At 44.4% G+C, this 24,157-nt stretch overlaps 1 protein-coding gene across 1 annotated transcript in view; it reads left to right on the forward strand.

Annotated features, from left to right (window-relative positions):
• LOC118213035 (protein unc-13 homolog B-like) overlaps positions 1-22,187 on the forward strand; it is a 68,747-nt gene extending 46,560 nt beyond the window's left edge. Inside the window, exons 5-11 of the mRNA XM_035391635.1 lie at positions 7,254-7,371; positions 9,605-9,728; positions 12,868-12,941; positions 14,198-14,252; positions 17,350-17,379; positions 20,190-20,412; positions 22,172-22,187. Coding sequence (XP_035247526.1) covers positions 7,254-7,371; positions 9,605-9,728; positions 12,868-12,941; positions 14,198-14,252; positions 17,350-17,379; positions 20,190-20,412; positions 22,172-22,187 — 640 coding nt within the window. The remainder of the gene's footprint in view (positions 1-7,253; positions 7,372-9,604; positions 9,729-12,867; positions 12,942-14,197; positions 14,253-17,349; positions 17,380-20,189; positions 20,413-22,171) is intronic.
• The last annotated feature ends 1,970 nt before the right edge of the window (positions 22,188-24,157 follow it).

A 24,157-nucleotide genomic window follows, 5' to 3' on the forward strand; every position in this document is an offset into this window, starting at 1 on the left:
TAAAACTGAGAAGCATTCCTTATGCAGATGGCTACTCATTATTTTACATGTGCAGTAGTTTTATGAGGTTTTGACTGTTTTTTTTCCAGATCCTTAATAATAGAAAATCACCATCTCAAGTAAGTTCCCAACTGATCTGAGTTATTTCTATCGAACCTGCAGCCTCCCAGCACCCAATCAACTTTGAACCAAAGGTTTTATCAATGCACTAATTCCATTACACAACTCTGATTTAAACTTTATTAGTTATTTTGTATTTATTATTTTGACAGTCAGTAACACAAATTCATGAATTCATTTGACATGAGATTTCTATGAGATTCTGTTATTTTTTGGGGTGTTTTATAGAATGTGATTTGCCAAAGCATTTTTGTGTGAGCTGTAATCAGAATGGACCTTGAGCTTTGTGAAAAACCTCAAAAGTCAAACTGAACAGTTTTGGACGTCCAGATAAGTATGCTGGCAGTGATAAAAGATCAAATTGAGATGCCTGGGGCTATATTCAATTCCATATTCCTGTCAATGTCTTACTGTGCACTGAAGAGCTGTCAGGTCTGTGTGTGTGTGTGTGTGTGTGTGTATGAGTGAGTGAGTGTGGGTGTGTGTGTGTGTGTGTGTGTGTGTGTAGTAGTAGACTGGTACTCCAGTCATGCCAGTCTACTCCAAGACCGTTTCAATTTACTGTAAGTGCTTCCTATCAGTTGGATGGGAGAGCAGGGAAGGGTTGAAATGGGGCAGTGGTGCTGTGGTTGAGAGTGTCCATAACACATTTTATCTGTGGTAAAGTGACCTCATCTGCAGAAAAGTGAGGTCTTGTAACTGTGAGTGATGAGGGGGCTTGGGTCTAAGCTCCTGGCCTGGCATTTTGTTGAGAATGCTGTATAATGCTTGCTGTTATCCCCTGCACTGGGGCTGAAAAAATGCAATGGGTATTGCATTGTGGGATTGCTGTGTAATTCCACACATTTTATTGATGTCCAGGAGGGGGAGCTGACTGGCTGACTGTCCATGCTGTGGGTGGGTAGATCTCAGCCGGTGTTTCTTGTCCCGAGTCCCCTGGAGACCAAGGGTCATTATGGAAATAAACGGTATCTACCTAGGAGCATTTATTCCCTCAGCCAGTCAGCCAATCAAGCAGCCAATCATCCAATCAGCCAGTCAGCTAGCCATTCAGCCTATGAGCCAGCCAATCAGCCAGTCAGCCAATAAATTTGCCAATTAGTCAAACAGCCAGGCAGCCAACCAGTCAGCCAGCCAATTAGCCAGCCAGTTGGCCAATCAGCCAGCCAATCAGCCAGTCAGTCAGTCAGCAAGTCAGCTACCCAGTCAGCAAGTCAGCCACTCAGTCAGTCAGCTAGTCAGTCAATCAGTCAAACATTAATGTGAGTGGCTGTACAATGCTAACTTTCATTAAAATCCAGTAGGACTGGCTTATCTATTGCCACCTTTAAAAAGCCAATGTTTCTTTCAGTCGTTTCACCACACAGTGACATAATGGAGGTGGTTTCTGGTAAACCACACATTGATGGGTTATGAAATGAGTGTATCAGTTTATATTGTTTAATGTATATTTCTCCAGTAGCTGCTGAGCTGTAACATCAGGAGAAAAGATGAATAATCTTCACTCTGAGGATTTCTGGCAGTGGAGTGGAGAATCCAGCAGAGGCAGGGTGGTGCAGAGATGCTCCCCACCGTCTGACTCCGATCCTAATTGTGCCAGTGCCCCGTGTGGCTGGGAGTCCCATGGAGCAGTGCCTAATTGTCTGTAGCGTCACCCTGGGATTTCATTTGGTACGGCGTTCCTCGCCTCATTGCAATCGAGACGCTTTCGTTTAGCCGATAGCTCTGCCTGCAGCCACTGCGTGCAGCTCGGATGATTGGTGGAATTGTTGTGCAGCTCAGATGATTGGTGGAATTGTTGTGCAACTGAGATTATTGGTGGAATTGCTGTGCAGCTCGGATGATTGGTGGAATTGTTGTGCAACTGAGATTATTGGTGGAATTGTTGTGCAGCTCAGATGGTTGGTGGAATTGTTGTGCAGCTCGGATGATTGGTGGAATTGTTGTGCAACTGAGATTATTGGTGGAATTGCTGTGCAGCTCAGATGACTGGTGGAAACCTGTGCGGCTCAGATGATTGGTGGAATCGCTGTGCAGCTCTAGTGGTGGAGTACAAAAAGGCAGTGGTTGGCTGTGTGTGTTTTTGAAGGTGTGTTTTCTGGAAGGGAAATCTGGACCTAGAGTAGTACTGCTGCTCATTTCAGAACTATTTTGGTTGAAACAAACAAAACAATCTTCAGTGTTGAGATTTTGGCGGACAAGTTTCTGGACAAGTTGCTGGATTTCAAAATCAGAGCCAACTTAATGTCATGTGAATTATGAAATTACTCAACCAAAATATGATGTACACCAATCCCTACAGCAGTGGTCATTTTATAGCAAGTGAAAATCAAACTGTCAGTTAACTTGCTCCTTACAAAAAACTTGTCTCTAAGGAAACGCCAATATTTATTCTCATGAAGGAGACCACTTCGCAGAGATAAATCACAGAAGATTAAAAGCAAGCAGGCTTCTGAGCAAGCAGTGAGTGCAAAATAGGTAACAGCTCAGCCAGTTTGCCTGGGGGGAAAAAAAACCCTGGTCTGGCAGCCCTGGATCAGATATGTTCCAAAATATCTTCCCAAAGCAACAGCCAATTCACACCAGAATCAGCAGGAGAATCAGTTTCCCCTCTTATCAGTGTCTCCAAAAAAGTCATTTTAATTAACTGATTAGGGAGTTACAAAAAAGCTGTGGGATCCTCAGTCGCAGTTACGAATAAGCAGCCCAGTCCTTCAGCTGCTATTGTCTGGAGCTGTAAGGATTAGAGGAGGTTCATTACTAGTGCATTGTAATCCATGTCCATGTCGGACAGGTTCTGCTTTCCGCAGCTTGTGTTACTGTTACCCTCATGCCACAGACATTGTCCCGCCAGACGCTGTTAACGTATCGCTTAGGAGTGAGAGCCTTTAGGGTTCAGTGTGGGGTGGAAAACAAGCTTTTTATCAGGGTATTTCAGACACACTGAAGGCTTAAAGAGCTGCTTTTTAAGTGAGTTTTGATCCACCCTCTGAAACAAACACCGATAAGGATCCATACCTATAATGATCCAGCCTCTAAAACACGCCCCTTTAAGGGTCAATACCTATAATGATCCAGCCTCTAAAACACGGCCCTTTAAGGGTCAATACCTATAATGATCCAGCCTCTAAAACACGCCCCTTTAAGGGTCAATACCTATAATGATCCAGCCTCTAAAACACGCCCCTTTAAGGGCCAATACCTATAATGATCCAGCCTCTAAAACACGCCCCTTTAAGGGTCAATACCTATAATGATCCAGCCTCTAAAACACGCCCCTTTAAGGGTCAATACCTATAATGATCCAGCCTCTAAAACACGCCCCTTTAAGGGTCAATACCTATAATGATCCAGCCTCTAAAACACGCCCCTTTAAGGGTCAATACCTATAATGATCCAGCCTCTAAAACACGCCCCTTTAAGGGTCAATACCTATAATGATCCAGCCTCTAAAACACGCCCCTTTAAGGGTCAATACCTATAATGATCCAGCCTCTAAAACACGCCCCTTTAAGGGTCAATACCTATAATGATCCAGCCTCTAAAACACGCCCCTTTAAGGGTCAATACCTTCAATGATCCAGCCTCTAAAACACGCCCCTTTAAGAATCCTTACCTTTAATGATCCACCCTTAAAGACACACCCCTTTTAGGATCCACCCCCTTTCAGGCTGACCCTTGTAAAGGCCCTATGCTTCAATTCAAACTAAATGAATTCCCCTTTGAAGGCAAAACCTTTTTTGTGTTAGCTTCAGTAATAGCAATTTCAAACCATAATAAACAGAAATACGCTTTGCTTCGGCTGTTATGTATTTTTTAAGTGCAACCTGGTAAACTCTTTGCAGCGTCCGTGCTTTCATGATGCTCCCTGCAGATGGTCTTTTAAGTGGAGCATTTCTTGCTATTATTGTGGTTAAGAGCTGGAGCTGGATGTAGAGCCTTGATGTTTCGGCACTCATCTGATGCCACAATAGATTACAGAGCCGACAATCTGTATCTATGGCAACACATCAATTAGTAATTCCCTTATTTTACTTTGGCTTTGTGAGCAAAAAAAAAAGGAATAATAAAAAAAAAACTTTCTGGAAAGCAAAACAGAACCTAAAATGATAAACACAAGGAAATTGATTGTTGTTTTTATTGTGTGTCTGTGTGTGTGCGTGCGTGTGTGTGTGTGTGTGTGTGTGTTTAACGCCACAGTTGGTTATTAAAAAATGAATATGTTGGAAGCTTGCAACTCCATTTGGGAATGAGTCATTTTTTTTCCCGGTTTCTCTTCCGCTCAGGATTGAATGCTGATGGGTTTAAAACATGGCTTGCATGGTGCTGTGATCGCACTGGTACCCTTTTTGCCTTTTTGGCTTTACAGAAAGCCCCCATGCAGGTTTCTTTGTGCTCCCTCCCCCCCCCCCCCCCCCCCCCCCCCCAATTTAGAATACTCAGTCATTCTCAACTCTCATCAGGTCGCAACACTCTCATTGTAAAATTCTCATCGCTACATTATATTATCTGTACTGTCAAGGTTTTTTTTTTTTTTGGTCTTTTCAAGAGCCAGTCTCATATGTGACTCATTATACAACTAATTGGCGGACATTGCATCACAGCATCTTTTCAACCAGCTATAATAATACATCATTGTTTGAAATATTGTTTCCTTTGATAATGAGCTCTCTAGTCCTTGTGTAATCATTCTTGGTATTTTTTTTCTTTTGCTATATCAGCTGTTACAAGGCATCAGAGATGAGTATGGTAATTGCCACATGTAAAAACCAGGAAAGACTTGGTAATCAGAAGAAATATTATGACATATGTAATCGTATCCAATTAGAGTTAATCTTGTTTAAAGTGTATCTGTACAATGTATCTGTAAATATAATTAGCTCCTTATATGTGCTTGTACTGTATGTTGAACTGTTTTACAGGAAAATGTTGTCTCATAAGGTCTTATCTACATCTCTGCAGGAAATTCAGGTTACAGAGAGGCATTCTGTCTTGTGCGTTAGCCTGACCGATCACTGTTCCTGTGATAAAATGATTGACAGACCGTGGCTGGGCTATCATGGATGGTCCTGAGGCATAAAGACACAACGTTTCTTTCCGTTTGCCCTGGTTTACTTGCCATGGTCTTCTTGCACGTCGTAATGCTCACATACTCTCTTCAGTAAGCTGGAAGGTGGAATTCTTAGATGTGGTTTGAGAGGAAAGGTTGTCCACAGACTAGTGACTCAGCAGGGAGGACCAGGGTGAAATCCCCTAAGTGGATACCTGTGTCCTTTCCCAATCAGCCTACATTGATCCCTGCTTTGCAAACTGCCTCGTAGAGATGTAATCTGTGACTGACAGTTGCATTTCACCCGGAGGGCGAGCTGAGATATTGGATAAACTCTGAGACAAGGTGTTCAGGAGGTCAGGCTTGAAGCTGTTCAGCCAAGGGCGTTCCTTATGTGTTTAGCAACCTCTGATATAGCAACCTCCTTTGGGACCCACCCTCCACTTCTGTCTGGTTCAGCCTGCAAACTGCTTTTCAGTAGCAGTGTGAGGAGAACCTTTATTAGGGGAGAGGCTTACCTGTGCAATCTAAAGTACATATTCACCCTACAGGTAAGTGCATAATTGGCTGTGTCGCTCGCTGGGGAAGGGAGGGATTTCCCTCCAAGGGAATGCTGTGTCTCTCTGCACAACAGCACCCCCTGTGGTCAGTCGAGCACACGCAGCCCGCCCACACAAGCTGCGCTCAAAGGGCCTAATTTACTAAGACCTTTAGCACATGCAGAACCTTTCAGCACGTGCAAAACCAATAACATGACCACTGATTGGTCATGGTATTGGTGTTGTGCCAATCATGTGCTGTGTTATTAGTTTTGAGGTTCTGAATGTGCTACAGGTCTTAGTAAAACAGGCCCAAATTGTCCATCTCTGACATACCGTCTGTGTGAGCTCGACCGGTGGGCTGAAGAGTGAAAAGAAGCAGCAGCTCGGCATTGCATGTTTCAGTTGAGAGAGCATCTCGCTTTCTCTCGCTTTTGCTCTGTTGAAAGAGAAGGCTTCCACGATGAGTGTGCACACACAAATTGGGCATTCAAGGTAAACAAAGCTGAAATTAATACTTTGTTTCAGGGTAATTAAACAGTTAACACTGCTGACGTGGACTTTGTCCCAGAAAAGGCTACTTCATATGGTGGCTTCTCATAAAAACCACCTTTAATTTACACTTGTGGGCTAAACTGCGGCTAGACTTCCTGCTTTTTTCTGATTCAAGACTGGAAAAGAATTTTCACGCCACGTGATAATACGCGGATTAACAGGTGCCTCGCTCTTGACGCTCTTGCGGCGGTTTGTTAAAGCGAGAGCCCCTCCCGCGAGCGCTTTCCCGCGCGTCTGTTCGGGCGCGAGTCTGGGGAGGGGTCCGCGAGCGCGCTCGTTAATTACCCGCTGTTTTTAATTAGCGTCTGAGAGCTCGCTCGCGCTCAAGCCCTTCCTCGCTTTTCCTGGAAAGCGCCCCGTGTTGCCGGGAGCCGAGCTCACACAGGCTGCTGTGTGTAAATGAGAAAATCTCCGTCGGAGTTGGAGACTTCCTTTGTTTTCCTCCGTACCAAGGAGAGGGCGGCGTTTAGAACCACGTTCCTGGTTTTCAAACGCAGCTGGAGAAAAGGCTGGATTAATGTTGTGATGTATGTCCATTCCTCGGACCTGTTTAGGTGTTTCCCAAACCAGGCTAGGGGCCAAAACAATCTTGTTTTCAGTGTGTTTTTCATGAATGGTTTTTATCAAAGTAAAACTTCAGAACCAATTTTGAGAAATGCTCAGAGAGGCTGTTTTTGTCCTCACCATTCACATATAGCAAGCTGGCAGTGTAGTGCCCCCTCCCCATGTGCCAAATGGATTGATGCACAGATCAAAGGACAGCCAGGAGGCCAGGTGCAGGGTGGTTTGTTCTGTTCTGAACGGGAAAGCCGAGTGTTGTGTAAATCTGCGCAAAATGCAGATGTGCCAAACCGTGGCTGCTTTTTCTGCCTGCAGATGTGTCGCGGGGCATGAATTCACACGTCAGGCTGTGAAGTGGCGGTAATTTCCGTTGCGACGGGACACCTCGCTAACGTTCCCTTCCCCGCTCTCTCTCTCTCTCTCTGCAGCGAGATCAGCCGGCTGGACCTGGGGCTCATCGTGGAGGTGTGGAACAAGGGCCTGATCTGGGACACCATGGTGGGCACCGCCTGGATCCCTCTCAAAAGCATCCGCCAGTCGGACGAGGTGAGCTGGACCCCCCCGGCCGAGGGGCCCCACCGGGTCGGCGGCGTGGGGAACCGCTCTGTCGCCAGGCGACCGGGACCCTTCGCCAAACTGCCTGCTGCCACCCAATGTGCCTTCGAACAGGCCCGTGTTCAGTCAACACCTGTCGTTAAATTTGACTACCGTTTCACTGGTGGTTTTCTGTGCTACTTGACAGCTAATCGGTTGATTAATATCACTGACTGGCCAGGAATCCAACTCACCTGGTTTTCCAGGCCTAAATCATCGCCTGATTAGAGGGGAAGAATGAGAACCAGCAGTACTACTGACCCATGAGGGCTAGATTAGTGTATCACTGCTTTAGAAACTAGCCTATATGTGTTGTGCCTGGACTTGAGCACCTGTCTTCTACAGTAGATGGAGTTGCAAGGTGGTCCATTCATTGGTTTTGTGAAAAAATTACTTTGTGATGTTCAAAATAATTTCAACCTATGACCTCTTCTGTTGGTAGCACTAAACTTTGAATATTTTTAAAATCCTGACTATGGCTTTGTTGATAGTAGTTTGCCAAATCTAGCGATTACGAAAATTAAGTTGTTAATTTTTTTTTGATGTTAAGAACCTACAACGTTCATCAAACAGTAAATCAAAGTTAACGACAAATGTTGAAGAAAACCAAGCCGCAAACGTAGTGGTGGAGACTAAGATTTCATCAGTAATCAATAATGGATGGACCTCTGGATCTCTGAACTGTTAATCACTTGATTAATCCAGTCTAGTAACCGGTGCAGTTTCCGACAGCAGAAACATAGTCACAGTCACAGAAATCACACTGACCGAGCGGCTTATATCTAAATGGAACTAGAGGCATACATTTGGGTACAGACGCTATGCATACAAACGCATGCTTACGCTCGGTTAAGGGAATGCTTAATTTAAGTACCAAATTACGGTAATTCTAAAGTTAATTAACTCAATTAAAATAGTTGAAAGTGAAGAATAAGAGACGTTCTGAAATACTGTGCTGGAAGAAAATAGGGAACGACTGTGACGTTGTGACGCTAAGGGGGGAAACTAATGTTTTCATGGCAACAAGCGTGTTTGCAAGCCCAAAACCTTCTGCTTTTGGAATATGGCCAAGTGCATTTTCCACCTTGCGTGAGTATTCCAGAGCACAGCTCTGCACTTAAATTAGGAAGCCTCCCTCCTCGACGAAACTGCTGCAGGCTTTGTTCTTGCAATAATTTCCATTATGTTAGTCTCCAGGAAGTCTTCATTTACTGTAAAAATGTTACACTTAAACAGAGGCTACCAGGGGGGTAAATCGGCTCTCATAATGCCTAATGGTGAGTCTCCATGGATACAGGCAAATCTATACATTGCAAAACCCTTGAGCTTCATGAAGTCCTACTGAGTTTAGATATTAATCTGAAATTTGGATACTTTATGAGTGGAGGGAGTTATAGCTTTGTAGCATTATGCTACTAGGAATGAGTGGGTTGCTGTTCTTGAGTATAATTGGCAGAATTTGGGTCAATTCCAATCGATTAATTTAGAACTTTGTTGGCATTTTTCATTTCACAAAATAAATTTTAATTAATTTTCTGAATTATAATGGAACTGAGCCCAACCATGGTAATTTCAGAAATACAGAATTTATTTTGACCGTGGCTGTTCTTGGTAATTATAAATATGCTCATGTAATGTTTTTAAATGCAAGTGGTTGGATAATGAACTCCACTTGCATGCTGTGCTACCAGAAATGATTATTCAAAATAGAAAATCACCCATTTTTTTAATTAATTGAAGGTAGGGTGGTGTGGACAGAAAAAAATATTGAGCAATTTATTTCAACAATCCTTTTGCCATTTTCTGGGCTTTACAAACAAAATGATACATTGTCTTGTAAATGTTTTCTTTGGGCAATTGACAGGTTTAGGGGACTTAAGGAAAGTAGGCTGTATTTCAAATAAGCGGCCAAGTGGCAATACTTCATGCAGTGGAATTCATGTCTATCAGTTTCCCATTCCGCCCTTCTCTGTGTTTGTCTGTGTCACTTCCTTTCTCTATCCTGCTCTTTCTGTTTGTGTGTCGCTCTGTCTCCAACATTCTGTCCGTATCTCTTTCTTTCCCTCTTTCTCTCTGTCCCCCAACATTCTGCTCCTCTCTCCTATGCTCTTTCTCTTCCTCCTCTTCCCTTCGCTCTGTCTTTCTCTGACTCTTTCGTTGTGGGGTTGTCTGTCCGTCCCTGCAGGAGGGCCCGGGGGAGTGGACCTTCCTGGACGCCGAGGTCCTGATGAAGGCGGATGAGATCTACGGCACCAAGAACCCCACCCCCCACCGGGTCCTGCTGGACACGCGCTTCGAGCTGCCCTTCGGTGAGCCGCCAGCCCTGACCGCGTTCAGCTTCAACCCCAAACACGTTCAGCTTCAGTCCCAAACACGTTCAGCTTCAGACCCAAACATGTTCAGCTTCAACCCCAAACACGTTCAGCTTCAGACCCCAAACACGTTCAGCTTCAACCCCAAACACATTCAGCTTCAACCCCAAACACGTTCAGCTTCAGTCCCAAACATGTTCAGCTTCAGACCCAAACATGTTCAGCTTCAGACCCAAACATGTTCAGCTTCAACCCCAAACACGTTCAGCTTCAACCCCAAACACGTTCAGCTTCAACCCCAAACACGTTCAGCTTCAGTCCCAAACACGTTCAGCTTCAGACCCAAACATGTTCAGCTTCAACCCCAAACACATTCAACTTCAGACCCCAAACACGTTCAGCTTCAACCCCAAACACGTTCAGCTTCAACCCCAAACACGTTCAGCTTCAGACCCAAACATGTTCAGCTTCAGACCCAAACATGTTCAGCTTCAACCCCAAACCATGTTCTCCTCTGGCACCAACTGCTGGCCATCAGACTCAATGTCTGTTAAAATCCTTGAAAATTATATTTTTTAACTGAATAATCATGGTAAAATTGTGTTTTTCTTTTACAGCTAAGTAGTTTGATATCACTTACTGTTAAGACTTTAAATATCTGTAAATGTGTCTGTAAATATGACTACATCTTCGTAGTCACAAGCTTTAAATGTCAATCTGATGATTACATCTTTGTAGTCACAAAATATTTTGAAAGTAATGTGCCTCCAACTAGTTTTATGGCACAAAACAGAATGATGCACAAGAACTAATGGATCAGCCTTGCAATTAATCATTGAATGTCAGGCGATTATCCTAAACATGTAATAAAAGTAATTTAATATATGACTTTGATTTTTCTCGGAAGTCTGCATATTGCTCTGCTCTTAGAACCCAGTGTGTCAACAACTGCTCACTCTTCCCTATTTGCATTTCTATGACATAGCAAGGAATCAATCTAAATGCCTCCTGAATCAGTGCCTCTCTACAAATGCTGTAATTCAAAAAAAATGAGTGATGGTTTGGTTTGCTTGAAACTCTTCAAAAGACCTAATTTTGTAGGTGAAAGTTTTTTTGGGGGGGAATCTGTGGTGCCGATGTGGGAATTATTCATATTGTATTCCTGTTTTTGTTTTGGGGATCATTTGTCCCAGCTCCGCGTTCAGGTTGGGCAGGCAGAGTGCATTTTCTGCTCTGTAGTGAAAAAGCTCCAGGTAAAACACTTGGCTCAGGTTAAACAAGTCTCTGGGTGATGCCTGTGGATGAGTCCAGTGCAGTGCATGCACGTGTGATCAGAAAAATGTGCTGCCTTTGCACGTCGTGTATATTCAGAACACAACCTACATTGTGTTATAAGAAGGTGCAAATTCTGAGTGACAAAAATCAGCAGCTTTCATATCGAATTGTCCAACTAACAGTGGTATACTAAAGCAAGTCACCAGGAGCTTTTTGGTACTGGCAATGGCTAGTGCTTGACTCGATAACCAGTTAAGTCAGGCAAATGAACAGTCAGCCAGTCTAGGTTTTTGATAGATAGACATCTAAGCCACTCATATTTTTGTCCAACTGTATAAATAAAAATATCTTGTATGTACTGTAATAGAATAAGGAAATAGTGGATTATGGGAAATTGAGCAGAAGTTCAGAGTGAGTTGATATGATTGGTGGGATGCTGGTTACATCACCCTGTCTGCTCAGCAGCAAGGCTTCCCTGGGGCTTCCAGAGTGTACATTTTTAGATGTAATCCATTTATACAGCTGGATTTGCACTGAAGCAGTTTAAGTGAAGCACCTAAAAACAGGCAGAAAGCCCCCATTTAAGCCACTAATATTCTGGGGTGGGTGGGAGGGGAATTCTACAAATAGCGAAAATGAAACTGCTTGTAAGACACTGACTATGAATGTGAGAAAAATGACTCCTAGTGCTTTTACACAATATGACACAATATGTGTTGGCTGAAGGACTGGTTCTTTGATATTTTTGGTAGCGAGTGAGAAGTAGTCAGGGGCGAGGCATGGGATGGGGTTGGGTTCTCCTTAGTTGACCGCCTGGGCGTGGGACATGACAGCACCTGTGATCCGAACAACACCCCAAACCCACCCTGCCCCCTGATTTACCCACACACCTTGCGGGACGGGACGGGTGAGCCTGGCTTGCTGGTGTTGGGCTGCCATCCGGCTCATTAATAAATAACATTCAGCTGTGAAGCTTCTTCAGCGGCCATGTCCTTTCATGGGGGCCGGGGAGCTGTGATCATTCTGAGGTCTCCATGGAAACCGGTGCGTTCGCCGCTCATTTCGGACAGGAGCAAGCTGCTGCCCCGCCCCGTCCCACCCAGCCTCTCTCTGACCCATTGAAGTGGTTCGTGTGGCCCGGCCGTTTCATCTGAGCCCTTTGAAGCCCCCGCCCCTCCGCCCTCTTTTAGGACCTTCAGATCCTCTTCAAAGCTCTCCACATCTGCTGAATCTGGGAGGGGGGAGGGGGGGTCTGGTCCAGGTGAGAAGGTGCCTGGCCATCTCGCTGGTCAGGTCCCCCTTTCATCAGTTACATCAGCTGAGAAAAATAACATGCTGACTGTCCGAAAGGCAGACGAGAAACTTTTAACTTCAAGAATATGCTGATTATTTTAAAAAATCAATATAAAACCTCAGAACTGGAGAATAAGAATCATGAAGGCACTGTGGTATGGGGACTTTATCCGTTAATAAACACATTCTTGGACATAACAAGAGTGTGTGACCTCTGACATATTTTATGTCCATATCCATTGACATATTTTAAGTGTGATTGACTGCTGTAGAATTTATTAACTCTAAATTTGTTAACTCTAACTCTAAAACACTAAATCCTTGTTGTTTTTATGGACTACGCACTCACACATTCCTCCAGCCGGGAGCAGAGCAGAGCAGGGCTGTGCTATTTTGAACATCCTACAGGAATCATGAGAGTCTCATGTTATATTGAAGAGCATGAATATGTAATGCAGACAGCCCACGCGGGGTGTTTTTCGGGGGCTGGGTGGGACGGGACGGGATGGCAGCAGTGGATGATCTTGGGATGAGCCGGTCTCTGTTCTCTACCCCCGCTTTCCGCCAGACATCCCGGAAGAGGAGGCCCGGTACTGGACCGGCAAGCTGGAGCAGATCAATACCATGCACATCCACGACGAGGTAAGCGCGGCCCGAACCTGGGCCGGACCTCCCGTCGCCGAGGGAGACCGCGTGATCCTCGACGGCGGGGCGTCACCGCGCCCCGCACTCTCGATGGACGGGCGGTTCCTGGTGCTCTAGAAAGCACACTGGCTAAGGTCCAAGCCTTGCAGTGGATTTACTGTTCAGAAGCCAGTTTTAGAAGTTTGGTGTTTCTGTTCTTCTGTGACTGTCCCATCCTGTAGCAGACTGTTGGGTAACTATTAATGCCTTCATATGGATTTTGAGAGGGCAACATAGCCCTGTCCCTTTGACTAAAATTGTGTGCTCTGTGTAAAGTTAGTAGTTCAGCTGTTTGGAATATGTTCTATGGATTTTACTTATTGCACTGCCATCTAGGGGAAATACAAAGTTACTGCAGTGTGCATGTTGAAAATGCTTTTTCTTATCTCCTTTCCTGGGGCATTCATTTCAGTAAAACATTTTTACTTTAAGTTCAAATAATTGAAAAATACTTAGTAATTTTATGCATGCAGTTTTATTATCTCCATTTAAGTGGACAGCTTCTCTAACAAGGATTTATTTGTGGTTTGGACCATATCCTGTGCCATCTAATGAAACGGGTCATTTAATTTAAAACCACTAGCTTACAAATCATTCATATTCCAAATATCAAAAAATGGATCTTCTTCTAGTATGTATGATGTTGGGCATGTTTGAGGACTTTAAAGATATATGTCATAGGACACCACATAAATGACAATCTTTGAACATGTGTAAAATATTCTTTGCTTTATTCCATCAAATGACAGAGAAAAGAGGAATTTTATTTTGAGCTTTATTCATTTTTTTACTAGCGAAGTCAGAGAGCTGGCACACTGTTTAATATCTAATGGTGTTTGCCAGCTCTCTCCTTGGTATGCTGGACTAAGCGGATGAATTGGTTAAGTACGGTACACTAGCATGTGTGTGGTTTAATTCATTGCTTTTTGTAACACATTGAAGTGACTTCCATGCCCTTGTGCGTGAAATTCGACAGATTACATAAAATGGTTAAATTTGTCAGACAAAAATGTACTGTTACGGTTTTGGTTTGATCCCTCGGTGTGTGATGTCTCGCTTTCTTGGGTTGTTTGCGTTAACCTTATTCCTTCATAACCCTTGAATAAAAAATAATGCTGTTATCAGTAAGTCATCTGAAGTGGGCTTGTGGGGACTGAATGGTTGTATTAGAGGAGACACTGGGTTGTTATCAATCCTCTTATATTTTCCCACAGTACCCATTGCAAGAAGTTCAAAGGAGCACTCTGCCCTCTGCTGCCTCCCAGTGCTGTAAGTGTGAATTACACCCTTTTGTTGTCCCGTTCATAGCCTACTGTGTATTCTGTACAATATGTGAAGGAGTGTCTGGATCAGAAGACTATAAAAGAGTTTGATGTTCTTTGTCTTGTCTCCAGTTATTTATTGAACCTGGTTGTCAGAAATGCAGTCAGTTTTGTGGATGAGGAAGTTGAATTTTAAGTAAACAGAGGATTAATCTGTCTCGCGATGCATTTGCAGCAGTCTGCTGTTATTTATTAAAGGAAAAGCGGAATATAAAGTCACATTTTAAGCTTGAGCGTAAGTTTAGGGCGGATGCATGCAGTCTTGAGCTACAGCCTGGCTTATCTTTCTCTAGCTCCGTTTTGTTCTGCTTCTCTCTTCTCCCTCCCTGTGTATTTGTGTGTATCCATTCAAATTTTTTGGTGGGGAATTCTTGTAATCTATACCCAGTTTCTGCAGGTTCACATTCATGCTGTGGTCCATAGATACATTGGGTTTTGCATAATTGTGCCCTGTTTTGTTGGTATCTACTCCTTTCCTCGCCCAGTCATGTCCCTGTACACGTGGATGCATGCTTGTTCTCCCACCCCCACCACAGTGGTTATGGGCGGAAAAAATCATGGATGTGCACATTTATGGGAACAGTGACCAAAAGTGGAATCGGCAGTCCCAGTTCTGTGAACCTATTTAAATGGAAAGATGTACTGTTTTAAATTAAATTCATGAGGATAAGACTCCACATGACCCTTAAAGAGTTAGTTTACTTTTAGAAGTTTTTTGATATCATTTCAGGTTTAGTGTAATCAAAAGCAAGCAGTTAAGTGGAATCTTAAAAACTCGAAAAAGTGAGTTTAACTGTCCCAGAATATTTAGTGCATCTGGAAGGCTTTATGCCAAACTCCTTGGGCTACTTTTTGGCCTGGCCATAAGCAGTTCCTCATTGTGACATAAGGTGGTGACATTTAGTCAATTTTATGGAATGCAAAAAGAGATACAGTGAGTGAGTGGCTGAGTGTATTGGTGAGTGAGTGGCTGAATGGATGAGTGAGTGAGTTAATGAATCGGTGAGAGATTGAGTGAATGGTTGGGTGACTGAATGGATGGGTGAGCGAGTGAGTGAATGGATGGGTGACTGAATGGATGGGTGAGCGAGTGAGTGAATGGATGGGTGACTGAATGGATGGGTGAGCGAGTGAGTGAATGGATGGATGAATGAATGATTGAAGGGATGGATGAGCGAATGACTGAATGGATGGATGAGTAAGGGAATGGGTGGGTGGGTGAATGAGAAAGTGATTAGGTGTGTGAGAGTGGGTGATCTTAGGTTTAATATGTCCTAGATATACACCCTGTCACTTTATATCCTTTAAGACCTTTCTTAAGCTTCCTTTGTGTTTGTCCCTCATTGTCTCCCCACATGCCCCCCACCCCATCCTCTTTTTTGTGCTGTTCTCTCCCATTTGGTGCGCTGCTTTGAGAACTGCTATGGCTGCATGCAATTACATGTTCTGCTCTTTATTTACCATGTTGTTCTGTACACAGTAGTAAATATGTGTTATTTAAGCATGTGAATAATACAGGCTGTGAACTGGAATGCTTGATGTATCTGTATGGTTTAGAATAATGTGACACTGTTTAATTCCATTCATGTACCTCGGTCAGACCATGACCTTATCCTGCATCCTTGAAATATGAAATTGATTCATATTGCCTGATAAAGGGCTTTCCTTTAAAAGATTTGGGCTCTTGTCTGTCAGTAGAGCCAACATACAGAGGCATGCATAGGCCCCATCCATCTAGCGCTTCAGCCCATTTTATCCCAGGACTTTGGCTTGAAATTGCTCCTGAGCCAGTGTCATGTTCCATCTTTCAGGCCATCAATGCAGCCAGTTCCCACATGCTGGTTTTTTCCCCAGCCTATTTCCAGCGTATTCGCTCGCTTGGCAAGTATCAACAGCGCATACAGAGGAGGGGGTCCGATTTGGTCAATTCAAGAAATTAATTTAAATTCCATTCAGTAATTCGGAAATCCTCAAAACATTACGGGCCATTGTTCAGTCGGCAAAATGTACTTCCTGAACCGATTGAATTGAAAGGGAGTTGGCCCTCAGCCTTTCTGGCAGATGCTGTTACCTGGGGAAAATGAAACGGCTTAACCTTGGTCATCCAATATTCCTTTATGCCGCCGGATGTTTCCGGAAGCCGTGCATCTCAAGGTCACGGCTACAGTGCCCGCGCTCGGGGACACAACCCCGAGGCTTTCCAGGCACAAGCTCGGGTCCTGAGCGGCTCCTCCGCACTGCCACGGCGCTGTACCGGCACGGCGGGTTGGCGGCCTTAGTCAAACGCTCTGCTGATTAGAGACGGCGTCTGGGAATGCGGAAGGGGCTCACAAAAGTGTTCCCAAAAAGGGGAGCTGTGCTTTTTGGTCCCGCACCCGAGAGAGGTACACGCAGGTTGCTTGTGCTCCGTCCTCATAATTAGGCAAATGTTCTCTGTGGCACCTGCAGCGTTGCTTAACTACTTACTGTAGGCCTTCTAGCACACTAGCCACAGACTCCCTCAGGCTGTTCAGTGGTTTATGGGTTCTTGGAAGCCGCCACGTCCTGAGTTTTCGTCCAGCATTCAGAGTTTAATCTGGCTGGGGCCTTTCACCTGGAGCTTTCACTTCTTGCAGTCCTGTTTCCGGGGGGTTTGTGGGTTTTGTGTCATAGGATGCTCTTCTCCAGAAAAGGCCCCGCAGTGCTCAGGTCTCTTCCTGTTTTGCCATATCGCTGATGTTCTTCTGAATGTTCTGTGTGCACCTGTGTCCTTGAACATGGAAAATGTGATTTTTGCAAAACTGACTGCTGTTTGCTCTTCTCCTCCACATAAACACACACACACACACAAACACTGCTGACTGCTGTTTTCTCTTCTGTCACCACTTCTAACATCTCACCTTCAACACTTCCCCCCCTACCCAAACACACATGCACATTCAAACACACACGCACACGCATGCACACACACGCAAAGTTTAACTTTATTTTTGAACAACTTAAGTGAACAACTTTATTGTTTTCCCCCCCACTCTTTTTTCTGTTGACTTTTGTGTCCACACCAGGCAACTATTTAGGATGGGGCGACCCGCAGAGTACGTAGTCCTTTTTTATTTTTATTTTTAAGTTTACCCTCGGCTGCCCCTCTCCCCCCCTTGCCCCCCATGTGCTCTCTGCATGTTTTCCTGGGCTGAACGAAAGACTCTATTCGTGCAAAGAAAAGGGACCTCTCGCTCTCTCTTTCTCATTCATTCTTTCTCTTCCATCTCCATCGTTTGTATCAGTCCCATCTTGGCATCTCTCCAGGCACTTGGGTGGAGGTGGGGGGGGTGGGTGGGGCTGATGTGAGACAGAGAGTCAGAGATTAACAGCCACCCCCTTCCCACAATGCTCAGCAATACTACAAAATTTGAACATCCACTCCTGCTTTCTGTGTTTCCTTTCTGTTGGTTGGTGCCTGTAATCGTGTGGATTTTGTATGTTCGTTAAAGGGGGCCAGAGGGAGAAACCCCAAAGAGAAACGAGCACTTAACCTTTAAGTTATTGCTCAGCACACTCATCTTAATTGGAGCTGGGAATGGATCATGAGTTTTCCGGAAGAAAATGAATGAGAGGCATCAGTTGTAAAGCGCTTTGGATAAAAACGCTATGTAAATGCAGTCCATTTACCATTTAGAAGGATGACAAAGTTTCTTGATAAAGAAATCATGCACAAATTTACAGTATGCATGGTTGCTGTGTAAAATCCCATCTCAACCATGCGTATTACATGCTTTTGTGTTGCTTTTATGCATTAACATCAACTGGCCATAAAATAGCTTTTTTCAGTTATGTACAATACGTGTATCATTTATTAAGCATATGAGTGTAATCTAAAGTTTTTCTGTATGTTAATTGGTCAGAGCTGGTAGAGCTTTTTGTGATGAGTAAAACAGCATGTATATTTATGATTGAGTTATTTTGATTTAAGTGACTAAACTGACTAAGCATCAGATCTGTGTTTACACACAACCCTGAGTCCCTCTCCGATGAAGACTGCAGAGAAGTTTTCAGGTGGGGAAGTAAGTTTAAGTTTAACAGGCACACACACACACACACACACAGGCACACGCGCGCACACACACACACAGGCACACGCGCACACACACACACAGGCACACACATGCACACACTTTCACACGCACTCACACTTTCACACACATACACATACACATACACGCACACACACACACACACACGCACACACAGGCACACACACGCCCACACACACACAGGCACATGCACACACACACACACACACACACACACACATACACACATACACACACACTCATGCAGATGTTCACACACGCCTCCCACTGTCATCACCCTCCCACCCCTAACACATCCCCCCCCCACCCCCACCCCCCCCCCCTTCCCCACACTTTGCACTCCTGTCTCTCTCTGGAGGAGGTACCCTAAGGTTTGTGTGCATGAATATGAGCAATTTACCCAGGGGAGCATGCGTCCCCCCGTTTGTTTCTTTCTGACAGCCTGGTACACCTGTGGTTCAAAGCACTATATCCTCCCCCATCCCCCATCTGTGTGTATGTGCCAGTGTGGCCTAATTTATTTTATCCAAAATACTCCACTCCCGTGTATGCAATTTTGTATTTGTGTGTGTGTGTGCGTGCGTGCGTGTGTGTGGTGGCTATGTGTACATGTCTATGTTTGTCTGTGTATTTTTCAGTACATGTCTTTGAGAGTGTGTGTGTATTTATCTGTGGTTGCAAGTGTGTGTGGTTTTGTACATGTGATGTGCTTCTATGGCCCCCACACTTCACCAGCCTTGGTCCAATGCCTAATTACTATCTAATTGCTAGGTACTGCTCGATCCCATTGTAGCAGTGAACACAGTTGTACGTGAGTGAATGCAGTTCAATTGCAGTACTTCAGTTCTAGCATAGTTTCAGCCACTGATTTCCAGGACCAGAGTTGGAAGCACGCACTCATGACCACTCTTCCACCATGTCTAGCCATCCATAGAAGAGGAATGGAACATACATCCCATCACATGGAGCTACTGTCCGTCCCTTGCGTTGACAAGGGTGCATGCACTAAGAGTGTGCTTAAACTTCCTGGCATTTGTTTTCATTATTTCTTATGAAACAAAATGAAAGAAACCATCCACCCCACCCCGTGATGAAACTAAGCATGGTTACGTTATTGCCGCATCATTTTGAGTATCTGTATCCTGCTCTTTTCTTCTCAGCCTGTGAGCTGTTCATCATATAACAGCTGCTGTGCTAATGTCTTTGATAATCCTTGGTGAATAATATATATGTGGGGGAATTTACTCTTTTACTTTTTGTTGACCATACATTTTGTTTGCATACACATTGATGTGTTTTCCCATTGAAGCTAATTTAGCTGTTTTATTTTATGGATTTGCATGATCTGTTGAAAACACCTGACTGACACCTAGAAGGTAAATATAGACAGAGAGCAAAATGAACAGTTTTGTGACTTAACAAAAGAGCTTTAATCTTTTACATGAAATTAACATTTTTTAATTCTAAAGCCATCAAATACATGCATGTTATGACAGTGGATTGTCATACAATCATAAGAGCATTGGGGAAAAAAATCTGATAGCTGTATAAGAGGCATTTGATTTCTGTTTAATAACTTATACATGAGTTATACAGAGATGGAAGTTTGTGTCCATGTGCATGGCATGTTCAGCAGGTGGAATGAATGTGGATGTATTCGAGGTTGATTCAGAATGTGAGGAAATGGTTGCCTTGTGTCTCATCCCCAGGCTCTTCAACCAACCCCCCGCAACCCCCCCCCCCCCCCCCTCCTCCCGAACCCTCGAAGGCACACCCGGTTCTGTGTTTTTGAGCTTTTCTTCTCCCCCACGCAGCCCTGGATGACCACGACAGCGCGGTAGACGATCGGGACAGTGACTACCGCAGCGAGACCAGCAACAGCCTGCCCCCCCGGTACCACACCACGGCCCAGCCCAACTCCTCCCTGCACCAGTACCCCATGGGCCCCCGGCTGCATCACCAGGCCGACTCGCGAGAGTCCTACACGGACTCCATGCAGAGCTACGACCTGGACTACAGGGAACACAGGGGGACCAGGTACACACATGCACACACGGGCACACACACATGCATATGTGCTGATGTACAAACACACGTCACCCACGCTCAGACAGACTCACAGAACATGACTCGCTAGTTTGCTAGCCAACCGCAGAAAGGAAAGGATACTGCAAGGTCCGATAATAATAATAATAATAATTCTTATTATTTTTGTATTATTATTATGATATTTATTATAATGATGATAATAATAAAAACCTTATTTTTATAGCACTGTTCATGCAATGGGTTGCAGCCCAAAGTGCTTCAGAGTTTGGCAGTAAGAGCTTTCTGACCTTGTGGGATCTCCCTGACTGAGCGATTCTGGATGGTCAGGTGGCCTTTACTGACTCATTCCTGGCCATGGACTGTCCCCACAAACCGGATGGAGCGGCAGTCTTGAAACAAAGCTCCTTAGGAGCACTGCTGATGCATTCGTTTGAAAGCTCTTTTCAAAACAGAAGTTCCCAGTTTATGTACGGGCTTTAGATGGGCTTAGCCGCTGATCTTCTTTTGCAGAAAGTCCACAGCGAGGCACCGTGGCAGCGAGCAGCGGTTTATTAGCTTCCGTTCCATAGGTCAGGGTGTGGCACGGGCAGTCTCGCGAAGTGCTGATCTCTAGTTACGATGGGTCTTTGCCCTACTGCTCTGGACGCAGGGTCTGTTTCACATTTGCCCTGCCACACTCCAGCTCTGACACTTAAAACCGACCCTCTAGTAGGACAAAATTTACATGAAACTGAAACATGAAAGTCCTGGGAAATCATTTAAATGTGAAACTATTCCCAGGATGTGAAATAAAATCTAGTATATTGGGTGGAATAAGGCAGCGGTTCTGAACCCTGAACCTTGAAAGCCGTCTCCCTTCTGTATGCTGGATTCTGTAAGAACCTTAAGCACAGTTCCTGGATCATCACCAACTGTTAGTTTTCAACTGATTTTTTGTTGCCTCTAATGAAGGAATGATTTAGCCTTTGAGTACAAAATGAAGAGTTCAAGGACAAAGCAAATAGTGATGCTGCAAACCAACACCGTTATGGAACATAACAGCGCAGCATTATGGAACATAATTTACAAAAACCGTTGAAAACATTGATTAATTATGATACTGGTTGGAATGTAAATTGACATACAAAGGAGTACTCCAGTACCAGGGTTGAGAACCACTCAACTCAAATGTCAACATAGAAGTGATTTCTTTGTATTTCTGTTCTAGAGACAATGTGGTACTTTTTGTGTTTTAAAGTGTGCCTCTGGGGATAAATAAAGTCTTTAGAATTGAATTGAATTGAATTGAATTGAATTGAGTAATACTGCTTTGGCTTTTTTGTCTGCCTTGCTACCTGTTCGGGCAAAACCGCAATAGGAAAGAAAGCTGTCTGAGTTATTGCATACCTTTTGACGACTTGCTTCATTAGACCTAAATCTCCAGAAAATTTGATTATTCATATGGTGTCTTCCGAGTGACCCCTTGACTACAAAGTTTCTGCTTTCTGTCTGTGTGGAAACTGGTTGAGTGATGGACAGACAGCAGTTTATATTATCTTTCAGCGTCCCAAAGTGGGTAATCTCAGTTGGTCTTAGCATATCACGGGATGTGGCGGGAAAACTTTTGACGACAACTGAGCAGAGGAGGGATTGTATTGTAGCAAGGGAAACTGAGTTTCGTTTTTGGCACTCGATAGTCAGCAGCTGGAAGATCTCATATTCAGTAACAGAAATTCTGTTAAATTCCATTTTTGTCTCTTCTACTTAGAGGGGGTCCCAGATAGCTTGTGATTATCCTGGTTTTGAAGTATCTTATCGGTCATGATTCGGTCATATGTCATACAAAGATTATAGCTGAACATAAAAAATTATGAATGATTTATCTATAACATCTCTAACAACAATTTCATTTAGCATAATATTGTATTACTGTGTCGTTATAAAAAATCATGAAGTGCTAAACATATTTTTTCTGAGTCTGCAAACAATTACTTTTAACTGCCAGTGGTAATGCAATTGCCATGTATTCAGACACACACACACACACACACACACACACACACACACATAGTCAAATAAGCTCAGAACAATCCTCTTTGCTGCATTGTTACATAATCCTGTTTGCATGTTATTAATTTGTCATTTTGTTATGATGTGCTTTATGTCCGAAAGTCTTCTCTTTTTTCCTATGATACCATTTGCTTTTCTACATTTCTTTATTTGTCTTTTTCTGTTTTCTTTGCTTTGCCCATTTTCTGTCCCTTTCTTTCCCTGTTTTACCAATTCTACTGTTTGATTTCCATCCACATAAGATCCCCAAACCACAGGGGAAGAGTCAGAATTATTCCTGTAGATTCTGGGATGGGTGTAGAAGACTGGGAGAGCAAATATAAAGTACAGGGGAGGAGTGCGCTGAGCGAGTTCTTAGACAAGGAGGAAGCGCAGTGGGAAGATGATGATGAGAACAAGAGCATGATAATCCGCATGGCCCAAGCCTGCTGTGAGTCGTCAGAGAGTCATTTCTATGATTCCATGGAAACGGAGTCCATTCCTCCTGCCTCTTACCCAGAAGCGTATGACACCATCGACAGGCGTCGGAGGAAGAAGCGTCGGGACCATGTTGGGGTTGTTGGACTTGCCTATCAGGGGCCGGGAAGAGATGGGCTCTTACCCCCGGACATCTCCGGCATGCCCTCGGTCCAACTGCTTCGCCACAAGAGAGGGGATCAGGTGCTGCGGCAGGTTGCGGAGATGGAAGAGGAGGAAGAGCAGATGACACCATGTTTGCGACCTTACAAGAATGGTCTGCTCTACAAAACCAGGATGTGGGCCAAAAATAAGCTTGAGAACACTCTGGAAAATTATGCGGCATACCAGGAGGAGGAGGCCGCCAGGCTCCGGGCCAGTCTGGAGTGGGACTCTGAGGGCTCAGAGGAGCTGCTGTGCTCCTTAGGCTCTGAAGAGGAGCTCGAGGAGATTTCTTATTTAGCAGAGGGTATAAATACTGAGGATGAGAGGTACTATATCCAAAGCCCATTTGTTTCCTCACATGGGACTCACAAAGACAAGCTTCAAGGATATCGGGATAAAAAGCCCAGCAAAGGGAAGATTGGATGTTGGGTACCTGAGGCTGTGCTTTCTCCAGTGGAAGAGCCCATTGATGAGTATGTGGATCCTATGGATGAGCTGCAGTGTCTGGTGGAGACAGTTTCTGAGTACCTGGCTGAGAAAGAGGAGGAGATCAGCAAGTATGGCTCCCTTCCTAAGTCAAAAAAATCAAGGTTGTCATCGCAGGGCAGTGCTAGAACAGAGTCCACTGGAGATGACCAGAGCATTGCCTCAAAGCAAATTAAAGAGGAAACGGTACCTGAGACTATAGGGTCAAAATCAAATGCCCAAGGTGAACAGGGAATTTCTGGGGTTAAAAGTGCCGTGAGCTCTTTGTTTAGCTCCTTCACTGAAAAAGTTAACTCAGTCTCCAAACAGCCTCCGGAGTCCACCGATTCTCCAGCCTCAGCAGAATCCGGTATCTCCAAACTACTGTCCTTCATTCCCAAGTCGCCAAGTCCCACTCCAGTGGCCGTGGTGCCCCCTGCACAAGAGCCTGCACCAGACAGAAAGTTCTCCCTTCAATCACTTCTGCCTTTCCAGTCACTCGATAACAAAGATACTGGAAACAAGGCATCGATTGCAAACCATGAAGCTACACCTGACAAAACTCTGGTCACCAGAGAGAAAGCCCAAGAAAGTACAG

This window comes from Anguilla anguilla, chromosome 14, assembly GCF_013347855.1.
Source record: "Anguilla anguilla isolate fAngAng1 chromosome 14, fAngAng1.pri, whole genome shotgun sequence".
In the NCBI taxonomy this organism is placed as follows: Eukaryota; Metazoa; Chordata; class Actinopteri; order Anguilliformes; family Anguillidae; genus Anguilla; species Anguilla anguilla.